General features: G+C 30.4%; 2 protein-coding genes across 2 annotated transcripts; both read left to right on the top strand.

The window, feature by feature from the left end:
* The first annotated feature begins 1,884 nt into the window (after nt 1–1,884).
* LOC130800086 (UDP-glycosyltransferase 88B1-like) lies at nt 1,885–3,850 on the top strand. The gene has a single exon (XM_057663440.1). The coding sequence runs from the start codon at nt 2,027–2,029 to the stop codon at nt 3,434–3,436; it is 1,410 nt and encodes a 469-aa protein (XP_057519423.1). The 5' UTR covers nt 1,885–2,026; the 3' UTR covers nt 3,437–3,850.
* Nucleotides 3,851–5,470: 1,620 nt separating this feature from the next.
* On the top strand, nt 5,471–15,797 carry LOC130800076 (riboflavin biosynthesis protein PYRR, chloroplastic-like). The gene is made up of 9 exons (XM_057663431.1): nt 5,471–5,913; nt 7,879–8,013; nt 9,230–9,329; nt 10,624–10,749; nt 11,335–11,648; nt 12,658–12,777; nt 13,493–13,744; nt 14,752–14,877; nt 15,567–15,797. Exons 1-9 carry the CDS (start codon nt 5,560–5,562, stop codon nt 15,795–15,797), a joined length of 1,758 nt encoding a protein of 585 aa, XP_057519414.1. The 5' UTR covers nt 5,471–5,559.
* Nucleotides 15,798–18,343: the final 2,546 nt, after the last annotated feature.

The following is an 18,343-nucleotide window of genomic DNA, read 5'->3' as shown; positions in this document are numbered from 1 at the left end:
ATGTCCTCTTCTATTCTTATCCTCAGAGATGCTCCTCGTTCGTCTGTGTTTTCTCTTCTCCAATGGATGATGGACCATGTCTCAAATGAAGAGGTTCTCTCTTTGTGTATAACCTTATGGGCGGCTTGGTTTTTTAGGATCAAAGAAGTTTTTTCTGATGAACAATGTGATCCGATTCAAGTGGCTGCAAACCTACATAAGATGGTGAGGGACTTCAAGGATTATGCTGTGAAAGTCCAAATAGCTCAAAGAGACTCCCTTCTGAAATTTCATTACTGGAATAAACCTCACACAGGTTGGGAGTTGGGTTAAAGAGACTCCATGTTGACAGTGATACTGTTCGAGGCTTGGGGGCGGTGATCAGAGATGAGAATGGCATCATCCTGGTGGCGGGTGTGCGTAAATTCTAGGCAAACTTGAATGTTGATACTTGTGAAGCAGATGCTGCCTTGTTTGGTGTTCAATTGGCTTCTCGGTTTGGCTTCCAGTATGTTCAATTGGAAGGTGACTCATTGAATGTGGTTAAGGCTATTGAGCAACGTGTTCATGGCGCTTCCCCTATCCACTTATTTTATGATTGTATCTTTTCTTCCTCCTCTAGTTTTTTGGGGTTTGGATGTAGCTTTGTTCACAGTAATGGTAATTCTTTAGCCCATGCGGTTGCTAGGTGGGATACGGATCTAGCTAATGAAAAAATCTGTATGAAGCCTTTTTCCCAAGATTTGTTGGCCTTAGCTGAGCATGATATATAATTTCTTCTAGGTTTTATTTAAAAAAAATACTCCCTCCGATCTTTTAATTTAGTCTCATTTTCTTATTTGGCAAAACCTTTGAATTAGTCCCATTTCTATTTTTGGCAATCCTTTTTTACTTAAATACCCTTAGTTCACACACGTAATTACGAATTTACCCCCATAAACCCTTAAATACCCTTACTTAAAAATACCCAACTACCACCTTTTACATGAACCCCACATAATCCTTAATATGCGTGCCCAAGGAAATGGGACTAAATTAAAGGATCGGAGGGAGTAATAATTTAACTCGAATCTCAATTTAACTTAATTAGTACAATAATTAAGTTGTATTGAAATAGTTATTATTACATAGTATAGTTTAATTTAAGTTACGTCAAGGTAAAAAATAATGTCTTTGGAAGTTTGATTTTAGGTCGTATCAAAACAGTACTTGATTAAAAACAACTATATTTTCCATATAATATTAATTTAAAAAATAGGGTTGATCAAATAAAACTAAATTTTAGGTCAATTTTCGTTGGATGAATAAGCTGAGCTATCGTCCATTCCTCCACGAACTAATTTTTAGTATAGGTTTTTCCATATTTTATCATCTTATAAAGAATTAATTTGCCACATACATTCTTAAAATTTATCATTTTTGCAAATAATAGCCTTAATGCTATTTTTTTTTTACGAAATATAGTTACTAAAATATTAAAGTTTATAATATATATATATATATATATATATATATATATATATATATATATATATACACGTTTTATTTCAAATGTCTTATTTGCTTTTTGCACGTTTGTCAATACACTAATTTAATTTTTAATATCTTTAATTGTGCGTAATTAAAAATTTAAAAAATAGATATTAATACACTTTATATTGAAATGAATTAAATAAAATTCCATTTAATTATGTTTAAATTTATAGATTAAAAATATATTATAAATTAATAATAATTAATAAATAGTACTTAAAAAGTAAATGTGACTTGTGACTTTTAAAAAAACGAATGGAATATTATGATTATCATCAACATTTTTCACAAAAATATTTTTTTTTGGATGTATAGACAAGTTGAGTGGGGCCAAGAAATTAACCTTTAATAAAATTTTTATATTGGGTGATATTTAAATATTTAATTCGATTTAGCTCAATTAGGTCTAATCTTACCTTAATGGTCAATTGTGTTATAATTTATAAATTGACAGGTTCCTTGGTCTGCTCATATTTCCCCGAAAATTTCTTCCTTTTTAACACAAATTGGAACAATGGCGAAAATAGTACTTTACCCATCACCTGGAATCGGTCACATAATTTCCATGGTGGAGCTTGGAAAATTACTCTTATCACACTCTTCTTCTTCAATATCTTCCATTACCATTCTCATCCCAAACTTCCCTTTCAATGTTGGATCTTACTCTTCTTACCTCTCTTCTGTTGCTTCTTCTTACCCTTCAATCAACTTCCATTCTCTCCCCCTTCTTCTGGGAGATCCATCAAAATATGAAGATATGGAACAAATATATTTCGAAACTTTGAATAGCAACAACCCTAATGTTCTGAACGCCCTCAAATTAATTTCTCAAACTTCCCCAATTTCTGCTTTCATTATTGATTTCTTTTGTTACTCTGCACTACAAGTTTCTCAATCTCTTCAAATACCCACTTTCTTTTTCTGGGCTTCTGGTGCTTCTGTTCTTGCTTTCCATCTTAATTTCCCAGTTTACCACAAAATTTACACTGATTCTTACCGGAATCTTAATGTTTTACTTCAGATTCCTGGATTGTTCTCTGTTCCTTCAAGCGATGTAGTTCATTGTATGCGCGATCGCGGGGCGAGTTATCATGAGTTTGTTAAGATGACTGAAATCTTGCCAAAATCTGATGGGTTTATTATCAATACTTTTGATTCATTAGAGGTTAGAGGTGTTATGGGTTTAAAACAAGGGATTTGTCTTCCTGGTACTAAAATCCCTCCCGTTTATTGCATCGGGCCATTGATTGCTAATCGGGCCGAGGGTGGGGAGAGGGAGAGACATAAGTGTCTGAGTTGGCTCGACTCACAACCGAGTCAAAGTGTGGTGTATTTGAGTTTTGGGAGTAGGGGTATGTTTTCTAAGGAGCAATTATGGGAGATAGCTTTTGGGTTGGAGAAAAGTGGGGTCAGATTTTTGTGGGCTGTTAGGGCCCCACCTAGTAAGGACAGAGGTGATGCATTTTTGCCCCCACCTGAACCGGATTTGGATCTCATCCTTCCGGATGGGTTTTTGGATAGGACTAAGGATAGGGGTCTTGTAGTCAAGTCATGGGTCCCACAAATTGGGGTGTTGGGTCATGAGTCATTGGGTGGGTTCGTAACGCATTGTGGGTGGAACTCGGTTTTAGAGGCTATTGATGCTGGTGTGCCTATGGTGGCATGGCCGCTTTATGCTGAACAACGATTTAATAAGATTTTACTTGTCGAGGAGATAGGGATTGCATTACCGATGAATGAGTCTGAACATGGTTTTATGAGCTCAAGCGAGATTGAGAAGCGAGTTAAGCAAATTATAAGTTTAGAAGGTGAAGTTGTGAAGAAAAGAGTATTAGATTTGAAGTGTAAGGCTAAGGCTGCATTGAATGAAGAAGGTTCATCTAGAGTAGCATTGAAAACATTAGTTGAATCGTATAGTCGTTAAGGGGATGCATTGTAAGACGACCCATTAACACAGTTAGATATATTGGTCCTCAAATCTATTATCATTTTTATATTTGGTTTTCAGTTTGCTAAAAATTCAAATAAATGGTCACAAATCACAATGCAAATTGTGTTATGTTGTTGAATCTTTGTTCGGTTTTTCATTATTCTAGCGTTGGTATCATGGTCATTTGAGAAGTTATATTATAGGCTCATATATGTAAAGTGAATGAACATCTATATTATGAGCAATTAAGCTTGACAAGCATTACTTTTTGAGGACAAAATCACTTATTATTGATAAGTGTAATTATTTGCACTTATTTATATTATTTTATACTCTTTAATGATGGTCGTTGTTAGTAATTTTGTGCTTATTTTGAAGATTTATGCTACATTACTCATTTTAGTTATTCATGTTGATTATGAGTGGTTTTGATTGTTTTAAGCATAATTCTTATGGTTTTAATGATGACGGAGTTTACTAAGGAGATTTAAGCTCAGGTGAGATTGTTCTACAAAGAAAATGAGCAAAAGAGAAGAGTGCTTATACAAAAGTTTAGAGTTAAAATTTGATACATGTCTACTCTTTTAGCCATAACGTTTTATAGGAAGATTTCTTTAATGCAAGGTTTGCGGCATTGGAAACTAGACTTCAAGAACTTTTGAACGGTATATTATATGCCCAATTCCGACAAACGAGCAACAAATGACAATCGTTTGAAGTTTGCTGAAATTGTCAACTAAAAAAACCGAGTCTGCTTCCTTGTCATGGAGATGGCCACCGACTAGGCTTTTTCTTTTGGATTCATGGCAGCGTAATTTTCATCACTTTAATTTTTATTGTTTCAATTTATCTTTGAGTGGTCACTTTTTAGAGTTAAAGTAATTCCTTATAACCTTTGAGTGATCACTTACAATTAGGGTTGAGCAAAAACTATCTGATGATTCGAAATCTATGATTTGGTTTGAATCTTAGGATATCCAATTCGTAATTATAATTTGCATCGGAGATCTGATTTGAAAATTAAAGTTTTGGATACAGATTTAGATATCAATTTCTAGATATCGGGTTTTCGAATGCCATTATTTTTTAATAGTCGAATATCGGATATTGGATGTTCGACATTATTTCGAAGTCAGTTATCGGATATCCGCATATTATAAGCAAATTTAGATATCCAATATTCATAAGAATAAAATTATATATTTTTTAAAAAAAATCATTTTGGTTAAATTCGGATAGCATATATCAGATATTTTATATATCCGATTGGAAATTTTTAACTACTCTCATTGGCATTGGATATTAGGATCTCTCAAAAATCTGAAAATCAAATTAGATGAAAAATGATAAATCTTAAATTTTAATTTACAATAAAACAAGTAAAAGTAACAAAGTAATAATCACTAATTGATTTGCAATGTAAGTATTTTCCCTTAAGTAAAGAGAATTTGATCATCAATTTAAAAACAACTAGCAACTTATTAGATATTGACTCAATCGATAGTAACTTGTAGTTGAATTCTACTCAAAAAAAAAAACTCGAACCCAATCTGTACCCGATAAAATTGAACCAACTATTAACTGATGACCACCTAAGACCGATTGACACTCGACTAAAACTTCAACTGACACTAAACTGGTGCAAAGCCGATAACTCGAATAACTGATCTTCAAGCCAACCGTGACTAACCGACTCAACCCGAGTGCTATCCGGCGCGACACGTATCTGAAAAATAATCAATCCAAAACACAACCAAACCAATTGACATCCCTTCAAAACCGACCTGATAATCCGAACGAACACCTTTTCGCAAAACCATATAAACAAATACTTGTATATTATTATAAAAAAACAAGTAATTTATTATTTTTGGTTTTTTTTTATTCTTTAATTTCTAATTATTGCTCCAAGCTTACAACTCAAGACAATTATTATTATTATAAAAGTACTCCTATTATTTTAATTTGAAAATAAAAAATTACTAATCAGTGTGCCACGCAAATAGCTACCGCTTTAAAATGATTGAGTGCTTACATTGGGATACCATATCCATTTTCCATACTCTGGTCAAGCACTGAGCAGTGCTCAACAAAATATAATTACAAGCACAACAAAAATGGCGTCCTTCATAACCAAAGCTTGCCTCTTCCCACCAACGTCCACCGCTTTCCCTAACATTAACTTCAATAACACCAACTCACACAAAGTTGACGCAAATTTCATAAAACGCGCCGTTGAATTGGCGGATAAATCCGCCGGAATCTCAGCACCGCATCCTAATTTCGGATGCGTAATAATTGAAGCCGGAAGAATCGTCGGAGAAGCTTATCTTCATGCCGAAGGAGCTACTCCGGCAGAAGTTCAGGCAGTTAAAGCCGGTCGAGAATGGTGTCGAGGTGCCACGGCTTATCTTAACATGGAGCCTGCTTATATTCATGGCGATCATACTGCAGTTTCTGCTCTTATTCAGGTTTATTTTAATACTTCCTTATATTTAGCCTAACTATCCTATTTGATTAAGCATATCTCTAATTATACATGATTAAAAATTATAAAAATATTAATATTAATAATTCATATATTAAGACTAAAAAAAATTTAAAATTTAGCATGATTATATTTAAACTTATGAATCTAAATAGGATGTAGCATTATTTTCTACTATTTCACTATGCTTTCCTTGTTTTTGGGCATGCTCGTTAGAGATGGAAATGATTTTGTATTACCTTTAAAATTTTTTAATTCTATACTCCCCCCTACTTCCTACATACCACGGATTTAGCTTCATTTCTAAAATTAATTGTCTTACATAATTTGCATTATTTTTAATTTTAGATATTATTTATTATTTTTTTAATCTTATTTATTTAATTTAAGTCTACCAGTATTTTCTAGGTAAATACACCTTATAATTAAAAATTAGGATTATTGGAAAATAATCAAAAGTATGAATTATTACTATCAATTTTTCTCATTATTTACAAAACAATATTGTCTTATATTTTTTTCTTTTGAATCATAATGCATACTATTATAAATTATTAATATTTATGAGCAATCAAAAAAATAATAAGGGCATAAAAATTATACTCCCTTCTATTTCTGGTTGAAGTGTTTTAAGACAAATTGTAAAGTTAAAAGAGGTATTTTTATAATAAAATAGAACTCATAAGAGAAGGGACCACAATAATTATAAAGTTTATATGAGTATTTTTGTAATAAAATAGAACTCGTGTGGACAAATTGGTTAAAAAAACCTTAATTTTACATAGAAATGAAACAAATAAAGTAAATTTACCGAATAAGAAAATGACACAATTAATAATATAAAAGAGAGTATTTAATAGCATAAAAACAAAACGTATAATAACTAGTAAAACCATAGGGGTATATTAGGTAAAAAAAATTGCAACTAGTAGTTTTTGATAACTATTTTTAATGGCAAATACTAATAAACATCTCGGAGCATTATTTAATAAGAATAATAATATATTTAAAATAATAAAGTTGTTTCGATATGAAACGGGGAAGTGCAAAAGACACTTAAAATACCTGGAGATAGACAGAAGTGTGATCAAGATGAGCTACTCGTGGGAGGGAGTGACTTGAATTCCTGCAAAACAACACGTTAGCCTTGTCCGGGGGTGATCTTCCGGAAAACCCCTCCGACACTCAAGTCAGAACGTAGATCGGAGATTAATGAATGACAGATTGTAGAATGAGTGCAAGAAGGAAGGTCGGGATTGAGATTGCTAGAGCTAGTGCTAGTGTTTGGGAAGGCTAAGGAAGTACTGTAAGCAAGGATACTAGGAAAGCTCTTTCAGATGATCCTCCTTCCTTGATGGTAGCCCCTATTTATAATGGTGAGGAAGGGAAGTTGCAGAAGAAGTGAACTATCATGGGAGTAGTGGGAGTAATGGGAGGTGGACTGATCATGGGAAGAGTGGGCAGTTATTCATCTTGAGACAAGGAGAGCCATGCATTGTGGGAGAGTGGGGAGTTAGGGTTTTTCAGAGGTAACTGGCCCATGGGCCATTCAAGGAAGATGGGACTTCCAGAAAAAGCCCATTGACCGAAAGTCAAGGTCAACGGAAAAGGTCAAAGGTTATTTTGGTAATATGTTGCTAATTATTAAAAAAATAAATTAATTAAAAAACAGTACCATGACAAAAGTAAATAATAAAATAAAAGATAAAAATAATTTGTGATTTAGTGATATTTTTAAATTTTATGTTGTATTAGGTAACATAATTATATTCATATAACTAAAATTTAAAAATATCTTCTGATTAATTCATAAATTTGTTTTTATCCTTATTAATAAATGTCTAGAGCCGTCGGTTAGCGTAATCTTTTTAAAAGGTAATTTTAAGGAAAAAAAAACATAATGAAAATGTGGCTTAATTTAAGATATTAATTGGTGAATTATGGATAGGCAAGGATAAAGAGAGTGGTGATTGGAATTAGAAATCCTTTAGAACATATGAAGGGCAAGGCGATTCAAGCTCTTCGAAGTGAAGGTATACACGTTGATGTGCTTGGAGAAGATTTACATGGTGATATGGTCGAGGTATGTTTTTCCTTTATTATATTTCATCTAAAAAAAGTTGAGTGTGTGATTATCTTTAATTTTAAAAAATATTTTAAAAAATAATAATATTAGCATGCATATATCAGTATATTAATTATCTTTAATTTTAAAGAATCATCTGACAGCAAATATGATGTTAAATACATAAGTGAAAGTTTGATAGGAGATTAAAACTCTTTAGAGGAGGATTGATAAAATATTCACCCAATTTTTTATTTTTCTATTGAAATGTGTTTCAAAGATTTAAAATTTGTTTTTGATAGACAATAATTAAGAAATCGATAAAGAGATAAAAATGTGCCCACTTTTTGGTGGATGGTTGAAGAGGAAGGTGAATTAAATTGCAAAAGGACAATAAAAACACCCATTCATGGTAAAATTTTTGCGTTTCTTTACATTTTTCCAAAGTTGGCAAACAAATTCTCAAATGTTGCAAAGCCATGATTTTTATGGGATTGATTTAATATGTATTTATAGTCTTAAAGTGGTTATTATTATAATTTATAATGACCAATTATAAACGTACAGTGATTATTACAATTTTAAATTTATCATTTTAGATACTTTTAAAGTGATCACTAATATACTTAATAAAGAGGACATGTAACAGTTTAAAGAGGCCAATTATAGCATAAATTAAAATTTTCACTTACAATTTTAAATTGATCGCTTTAATATTAGTAAAGCGATTACTTACAATTTTAAAGCGATTAATTAGAAAAATAAATTAACATATGATATGAGTTTGCCTCATATTGAGTCGATCTCATACTACACTCGCTGAAGTTAAAAATCTTGCACTTAAAAAACAGAGCAAGGGCATTAGGGTGAGGTAAGTCTTCTAAAATAATTAGTATTTGTATAGAGATTGAGGTCCTCATCGAATCGATTGGGTCAGGTAAAATTTTCAACGGGCAGGTTAGGCTGGGGCATAATTTAATTTTTAATGGGTCGGGATGAATCAAATCTCATTTAAACATGATATAATTATTCACTAGATTATATGCCTAAATTAGATAAGATAATTGATGTTTGTATAATTAAAAGTATAAAATATATTTTATTTTACTATTTAAAAACATTCATCAGCAAGATTCTATTAGAATTAACCATAATATTTTTGTTTTTCGGCCTTGTGATTTACTTTAATCGTATTATTAAATTATAAGGTTTTATATTATGTTTGGTCCTGCAGAAAGCTTTAAAATCTTGCCTAGAGGTGAATGCTCCTTTGATTGTCAGGGCTACTTCCAAAATCCCATACTCAGTTCTCAAATATGCCATGACCCTTGATGGTACACATTATACTCCACTCAGTGTGTTGCATTGCTATATATACTTTTATTAGAAGTGTTTATGGATAATTTTGGGCGGATAGCGAATCGGACTTGTTTCTAAAAATCTACATGTAGATTTAAAATTTCAAAAGTTTATGCTTTAGCAAACTTACTTTATTTGCCACTACCCGTCCTCTTTTTTAGCGGGTGTGCATATAAGTTTTTTATTTTATATTTAATTAAGTAAATAACCGCACTATGTTTTTATGTTCTCATATATTGTTAGTTCATAACTTAAAACTTTTCGTATTGTTTAAATTAAAGTTTTGGCATGATTGTATCTATGTGTTATATCGAGAATAGCCAATTAATTGGTAATATCAAAGATTTGCCGTACCTAAGAGAAAGGAAGTAGAGTTAAGCATGAAATTAAAGGCCTACTTCTGATCTAAAGCAAAAGCATTGAAACCGTTAATCTCATAAAATAAATTTTAGAAAATTGTATATTTATAAAATAAGTGGAGGAATGACTTCACCCGCGGATAATAGTTTTTTTGCCGCTAACGGGGGTAGGTATTACCTTTCTAAATATTTTTATTTTTCTAGATTGTTTTTATTTTTCTAAATTGTTGTCCAATCCTACCCGTTTTCAAGTGGGTGGGTCGAGCTTGGCAAATAGTCTGCCAATGACTAATTTTACTTTTTATGCAATTTAATGCATAATTTTTGATCATTTATATGAAAATAATGAATAGCTAAAAATTATAAAAATTTGACATTCTAAAAGTATACAATTAGATAATTAAAAAAAATCCACTTAATTATTTTTTTTCTTATATATTAGTCATAATATATAAAATTAAATAAGCTTGAAAGCTGAATGGTATCTATAAAAGTATAATTGTATAAGACTAATGCTATGTATTTTAGAAGGGAGAAAGTTGTATAAGATTACTTTCTAATGATTCTCACCTTTCAAATTTTCTTTTAGCTTTTAAATGACAATGTTTATTCAATATAATTGTCGATCCCAAATATATCTAACAATGCATAAGTAAATTATAAATATTATAAAAATTTTATTTATTAGTAATCTTTACATGAGACGAATAAAATAAGAAATTGCCGTCATCGGACTTTGTAATTCAACTTATATATTAAGAGTAAAATACAATTAAAAATGATTAATAATGGAGTTAAAAAAACTTAATCGAACAATAATGGAGTAGTAAATAGGAGAAAGTAAGACTTATGTGATTGCTAATTGGTAATATAGAAGTATATGTTTAATCCTGGTATTGTCAATTGTCAGGGAAAATAGCCACGAATAAAGGGGATTCGAAATGGGTAAGCAGCAACATATCAAGAGATCGAGTTTTTCAATTAAGGGCTCGAAGTGACGCTATAATCATTGGAGGAAATACCGTCCGGAAAGATAGTAAGAACTTAACATCTTTAAGTTGCTTTTCAACATGAGATTTGAGAGTCTCGGGGTAGGCCCGGGGCATAGAGTGCTCTTGCCTATTTATAGGGCCGGCCCTAAATCAAAATATTCGAGGAGGATCAATGAAAACAATTAAAATTGTGTAAACTTTAAAAATCAATATTTCAGGGTATAAAAGTCTTTTAAAGATCCATATTTTATGTAAGAGTGTAGGTGTGTTTTGTTAATTTTGACTTTTTAAAATATTTTTACGAAAATGCCACTTATAATATATGTCCCAAATGTTGAATATGCACCCCATAAAATACCACTAATATACTTCTATACACTGAAAACTAAATATATATTTAGATTTTTAATTTTCACCCCTTTAAATGATTTTTTGCTGATTTTTTTTGTCATTATTCTGACACACGATTTAAAGGGGTTTTGTGGAAGTTACCAGTGTAGAGTTGTATGGTCGTAAAAATTTGAACTTTCTCACTTTAAATTATTGATAATTCAGAATGCCAATAGTCAATTTTATATAATTATAATTATATATTTTCTGTGGTGTTTAAATATAATGTGGAGTTAAAGATCCTATATTAAGTACAAGGCAGGAAGGAGGGCACTTTCCCGCTCGGATTGTTATGTCACAGTCCCTTAATCTTCCCGAGGACGCACAACTTTGGGACACTTCCAAATATGAGACAATTGTAGTAGCACAAAAAGGTGCTAGAAGAAGTTTCCAGAAGTATCTTGCTTCCAAAGGTGTTGAAGTAGTTGAATTTGAGGTTTTAAACCTTAGAGATGTTATGGAATACTTTTATCGCTGTGGTTATCTTTCGCTTTTATGGGAGTGTGGGGGAAGATTGGCTGCACCCGCTATTTCTTCTCGTCTTATTCATAAAGTACGCATTTCTCTTGCTTAATTAAAAATTATAAAAATTTTAGTATAATAAAATATGTGGTTAGACGATTTAAATCGAATTTTACTTAACTAAATTTTTTATTGGCAGCAATATAATATAAAATAAGTTTGAATGATGAATAATGTCGATAACCATAATATAAAAAGTATTTCAGATAAAGGAAATACATTTTTGTCGAGAGCTACTTTAACAATAGATTAATTGTTAAAAAACAACTAATTGATGTCCTAATTAAATGTCAACCAACAAAAATGTTAAATGGTAGTCTTTCACAAGCAAAACGTACCTATAAGGTAATCTCTCTATTTTCATTTGTTCTTCCCATTTTTATGGTTTGTGCAGATTATAAATATAAACTTAAAAGTCAAATAAAATTGGGAATTATCAACGGTATCTCTGATTTTTCGCATTTTATCAATGATACCCTTAAGTTTTTTTATTATCAATGGTACCCTTGTATTATTGAGCGTTTTACAACCGTAATTTCTTTTAACTTTTTCCGTTCAAAACTGTTCAAAACTATTAACTTTCTTTTATGTATTGCATTGAAAAATAAAAGAAAAAGAAAAAAATTAACAGTTTTAGACGGAAAAAAATTAAAAAGGTTTCGTTGTAAAACGCTCAAAATTAAAAAAATTAACTTTCCCAATAAAATTTAATTATGAGTTTTTAAAAATTCTGAAAAGTTGATATTTAGAAAATATATAATGTAAAGAATTTATCAAGATCTCACATAAATATGTTTCTTACTATAAATCAATGAAAATCATAGTCAAAGTTTAACTCTAAAATTCATAAATTCTATTTGACAAAAGCGTATAAAAACAGAGAGAGTATTTAGAAAATTTCACGATAATGATTCAAATTTGTAATTTTGTTGTCATCATCTTCTCAATTAATTAGCCTTTTATATCTTTTATCTTCAAATATTATTTTATAATTTAATAGAAGGATTAAATTGCTTTCTCGCTAATTTTATTTAAATTAGGTGTATGCTTTCATTGCTCCAAAAATAATTGGCGGAAAGGGAGCTCCATCTCCCGTTAGTGAACTGGGCATGATTCAGATGACCCAAGCTTTCAATTTACATGATGTTCATTATGAACAGGTTGGTTGTGATCCCTTTATAATTATCCATATTTTTTTATTTGTCCACGCATTATTTTATCATCTACATCATACTCCCTCATTTTTTAAATAAGTTTCCATTTATCATTTTTGAATGTTGCATTTATTGTTAGCACGAAGAATCTTTCTATTTTTGTCACAAATTATGGACAAAAATAACCCTGTTTTTTCTAATTTTAATATTTTAATAATGTTTTTGGTACACATATACTTTCAACTAACTTCATTTTAACACTTTTATCTTCCTTATGGTCTCCACATGTTTCCTACTAACTTTATAAAAACATATTTTTATTATTTGTGGACCCCATATTTTTCCACTAACTTTTTTTGATATTTTTAAATTGTTAATGGTCCCTATTTTTTTTCTCCATCAAATTTATTATTCAATAAAAATAATATATTCACTAGCTAAAAATAACTATTTTTCTTAATTCTCATGAACACTTCTTATGGGAACTTCATTAAGGAGCGGAAAGGAGTATTAAAGTTAGAAATATTCATTTGGATTATCATGTTAATTTCGAGTTTAATATTCCGAATTGATTTAAAATTAATATTTTATCTATGTTACTTTTTACATAATTATAAATCTATTTTAACATAATTAAGAACACTCCCATAGAGAAAAGTGTTACATATATTAGATTCACCACATTTTCCTAATTATTTAGTTATTATTTTTTTAATCTCAGGTTGGACCTGACATGGTTGTTGGTGGGTTTCTTCAGCCCATTCCTAATTTGATCCCAACAATTCCATCGTTATCTGAAAAAACAAAGATGGAATTATCAGTTAGTCCAACTGAATCAAGCAATAATATTATATCCTTCTACAAGACATGGGATGCTTACGGATGTTTCTCAAATTTCTCATCTCATCCTATCAAATTGCCAGATGAAGGTGGCAACTATTCCATTTGGTCGAGTGTCGAGCATTATTACCAGGTATTGCTTTTTAATTAGGGTAAATTGTAAAAAATAAACCAACATATTCTACATCCGTTAAAAATAAATCTACTTATTATTTATTTTTAAATAAATTTATCTATTAGGTATATTTGTTAATAATAAATCGACTTATCTTTATATCAATTTTTAAAAAATTCTTTTTTAAGTCAAGAGTTAGGAATAAATAATAGTTGAATTTATTTTCAGTAATTATACTGAATAGATAGGTTTATTTAAAAATAAAATAATAGTTGAGTTTATTTTCAGCAGATCAATTAAAAGTTAGTTTATTTTTTACAATTTTCCCTTTTAATTATCTTATTTTGGCCTATTTTAATTTAGTGGTTGGCTTTTACAATAAATATATAATTAATAACTTTTTTAATAAATTATTAATTTTAAATTTCAGATTATAGGTAGTTACTAAAAAATATATATTTTTTGGCAAAAGTTTTTTCATTTACTAATATTATAATATAATGTCTATACTAGGCCAAGCTAATAAACAAAGAGCCTTTTTAAACTTAATTGTATTAGTATGATAACGAAGCCCACTATGTATGAAGGAATTTCTCGCCCCACATGAGGAAAAGAAATATTTATTAATTTGTGTTAAAATATTAATTCTTTTCAAAGTCATTTCTAATTTTATATATCTTATTTGTTTTATGGATTAAAATATTTAATGAAATAAAATTTTATAAAAACTTATTTTTTATTCACTTTACTTTTTGCACACATTTTAAAGTAAATTTTAAGACTCGATATCTCTTAGTAGGCATCATAAAAAATAGTAAAAATTATATATTAAAATTTTTTGCATCGAGATGAATCTAGTAAGATCCCACAATCAACATATTTTTTCTTTAATATATATTTTAAAAATCAAATTTAAAATTTCTCTATCATAAAGTAGAAAATTTAAAGTGAACAATTAAAAAGAAACAGGGAGTATAATGAATAATACAAGCTACCGATCAAGTTATTTAAACATTTTGCTGCAGGCACATAAGTTTTATGGTGTACAAGACCAAATCGCGCGAGACTGTTTTGAGACCATTAAATCATCAAATTCTCCTGAAAAAGCAGCCATAATAGGAAGGAAGTTGCAGAAGCAAAGACCTGATCTGGTATATTTTGAAAATAATACTTTTAATACGAGCATAAAATTAGTTAATTCTACCAACTCAAAAAAAGAAATAGTTCATTCTGCTGTGATTTGCTTTTAATAGTGATAAACACTAAAACTGAGATAAAATTTGATTATCAATCTCAATTAAGTTAATGTTATAACTTGTTATCGTAATTGGTTTTCCACTATCGAATTACCACATGTAACATCAATGAATGTATCATGTATAGGATGAGATATTTTAACGAATTTCAATTTTGTTTCTAAATATAACTTTTTTCGAGTAAAGTTATGGTTACAACTTTCACCTAGTCCTTCCAATCCCTTATCTTATCCTATAACAAAAATAATATAAATAATTTTTAAAAAATATTTGAAGAAAAGCTAAAAAAATTAAAAATCCGTATTAAATCTTTGTTTGCTTTATCTCAATTCCGAGTCGTTTCTAAGGTAGTTTTGAAGTGCAACTGTCTAGGGCCCAATTTATGAAGGGGTCCCAACTGAGTTAATCTTTACAATTAAATAATATTTACATAAATAGCATGTAGCATGGATTGAACTTGCAACATTAGGTTTCTCAGTTAAGTGTATTACTAAAGGTCTTTTTTTAATGTTCGCTTAGGACCCAAAATTATTAAGAATGACCGTCCAGATTTGGTAATGTTGTTATATTTTGGTATTGTTTAGGTAAGAGATGATTGGGAGAGCGCAAAAGCGGATGTAATGTACAGGGCGTTGAAATGTAAATTCTCAACGTACCCACACCTCAAATCCATTCTTTTATCGACTGGTGGGTCTATTCTTGTAGAAGGTTCACAAAAAGATCTCTTTTGGGGTTGTGGACGAGATGGGAACGGCCTGAATTATTTAGGGAGATTATTAATGCAATTGAGATTGGAATTTTCTAACAACTCTTAGCTTCTAAATATATATATATATATATATATATATATATATATATATATATATATATATATATATATATATATATATATATATATATATATATATATATATATATAAGAACATTTCATAGAATCTAGAGTATTAGTTTTGGTAGAAAAATATGATTCACAATTCACATGTTTCATCCTGGTCCGAGGAGGGTAAAGTTTGTACCCTACTCCTATCCCAGGAATATTATGAAATTGACAATGACAAATTATTGTATGAGACGATCTTTCAGTGAATTAAATGTACTTTATACATGGGTTTAATAGTCCAACTAATACAAACTATTAGCATATGAGCTCCTTGTATGAGATCGTCTCACTGAGAGACGTCTCACACAGGAGTAGCTCCTTGCTAAGTGTTAGGAAAATTAAGAAAAGTGGATACATTGGTATTTTATGGGAAAGTGGCCCGCAGAAATATGTATATCAGATGAAATATAAGTTATATGCAGGAGATGAGAGGATCATGATGAAAAATATGAGACAAATTTAATATAACGGACTAAAAAAGAAAGTGGAACGTATTTCATAAATAGTGTAGCTTTTAAATTCATATCCTTTTGCCTCTAATGCTACCACCTCCGTTCAAATTTACTTGCAACGTTTGTTTTTTCACGCAGTTCAATGCACTAATTTAATCCTTAATATCTCAAATTATATATAATAAAAAATTATAAAAATTGGATATTAATAATCTTTGCATTGAGACAAATTGAACGAAATCCCACTTGACAATGTTTTAACTTATAGATTAAACACTAATCACAAACTAAGAATGATGAATGAATAGTGCAATATTCCTAATGTTGCGAGTAATTCGAAACAGAGGAAGCATGACTTTTACAGTGGAACCAGGTTACTGTTTATATATTACTACCTGTGTTCAAAATATTCTCTTCGTGTCTTTCTATTACTCTACTTTTTGCACGCATTTCAAAGCGAAATTTTAATTCCATTTTGCTGAAAGAATAATGCCCTTGCAGTCTCTAATAAATGTCTGTGCTTCCTTTCCACGACTCCATTTTGCTGTGGAGAATCATGACAAGACTTCTGGTGTTTAATTCCATTTTTTCTGTAAACAAGCAAAATATCTCCCTCACATAACTCTTTGGCATTGTCAGTTCTTATACATAACACTGTGCTGCTGTATTGATTCTTAATGAAGACAAGCAAATCAGAAATAATGCTCACAACATCAATTTTATTCTTCATAAGAAATATCCATGTATTTCTGGAAAAATCATCTACAATAGTAAGAAAGTAACTAAAAACATCATGAGTTTTATTCTTATAAGGTTCCCATGTATCTATATGGAGTAATTCAAAACATTTCTTGGCTTGAGACAAACTTACAGAAAATGGTTTTCTAGTCTGCCTAGCTTTATGACAAACTTGACAAATCACTTCACTTCCTATTTTATTGTCAAAAACAGAATTAACTAGATGCAACTTATTGAAAGGCATATGTCCTATTCTAAGATGCCAAAGTTTTGCATCTTCTGCAATTTTATCAACTTTAGCTGCATTTGCAACTGTAATTTCCTGACTTTGTATCTTCTCTGTCTTTGGCATAGTTTTGTCATCAACAGCATATAGCCCAGACACCAATTTACCAAGCTCCACTGATTGACTCAAAGTTGGTCCCTAAATTAAGCATTTATCATGAGTAAATACTATCTCACAATTTAAATCTCTACATAATCTATGAGTAGAGATTAGGTTAAACTTCAACCCGGGCACATGTAAAACATTCTGCAACTCTATACCATTATCAAAGAGTACAGTTCCAATATGTTCAACTGTTACATGCTTACCATCAGCAATAGTGATGGTGTTTGGACTTTTATCAAACACTTTATAATTCTCAAACAAATCTAGACTTGAACAAATATGGTTTGTAGCACCACTGTCAACAATCCAATTTTGGTTTGAACAAGTTAAGAAACATGTACCTGCCACATGTACTTGAGATTCATGTGATCTTTGAGACTGTAGAGCCTTAAGAATACTGCTGAATTGGTCTGAAGAGATATGAGCAACATGTTCTGCTTTCTCTTCATTTTCTTCTTGCATTTGAGCTATTGCTGTAATCTTCTTTACTTTTCCTTTAGCAAAAGTGGAAGGATATCCATGGAGCTTAAAACACTTTTCAATTGTATGTCCAGGAATTCTACAATGTTCACAGTAAGGTCTCTTTCCTGCTACCACTAATCTGTTTCCATTAGATGACTGAAAAGTCATTCTTGAACCCTGATAATGATTCTTGTAATTTCTTTTATAGTTTGCAGCAAATACCATGGCTCTATTACTTGATTCTTCATCAATTAAGCTTGCTTCCCTTTGCTTTTCTTCTTGTATGAGCAGCTTATATGCCATAGAAATGGTTGGCAAGGGCTGCATCATCAAGATGTTAGTTCTTACAGCATTAAACTTATTATCCAGCTTCATAAGCAATTGTACTAGCCTTTCTTCTTGCTGTTGCTTCATAAAGGTTTGATTACAAGTACATCT

Source organism: Amaranthus tricolor, chromosome 1 (genome assembly GCF_026212465.1).
Source record: "Amaranthus tricolor cultivar Red isolate AtriRed21 chromosome 1, ASM2621246v1, whole genome shotgun sequence".
In the NCBI taxonomy this organism is placed as follows: Eukaryota; Viridiplantae; Streptophyta; class Magnoliopsida; order Caryophyllales; family Amaranthaceae; genus Amaranthus; species Amaranthus tricolor.
The sequence above is the reverse complement of the archived record's forward strand: the minus strand, read 5'-3'. Positions and strand labels throughout refer to the sequence as shown.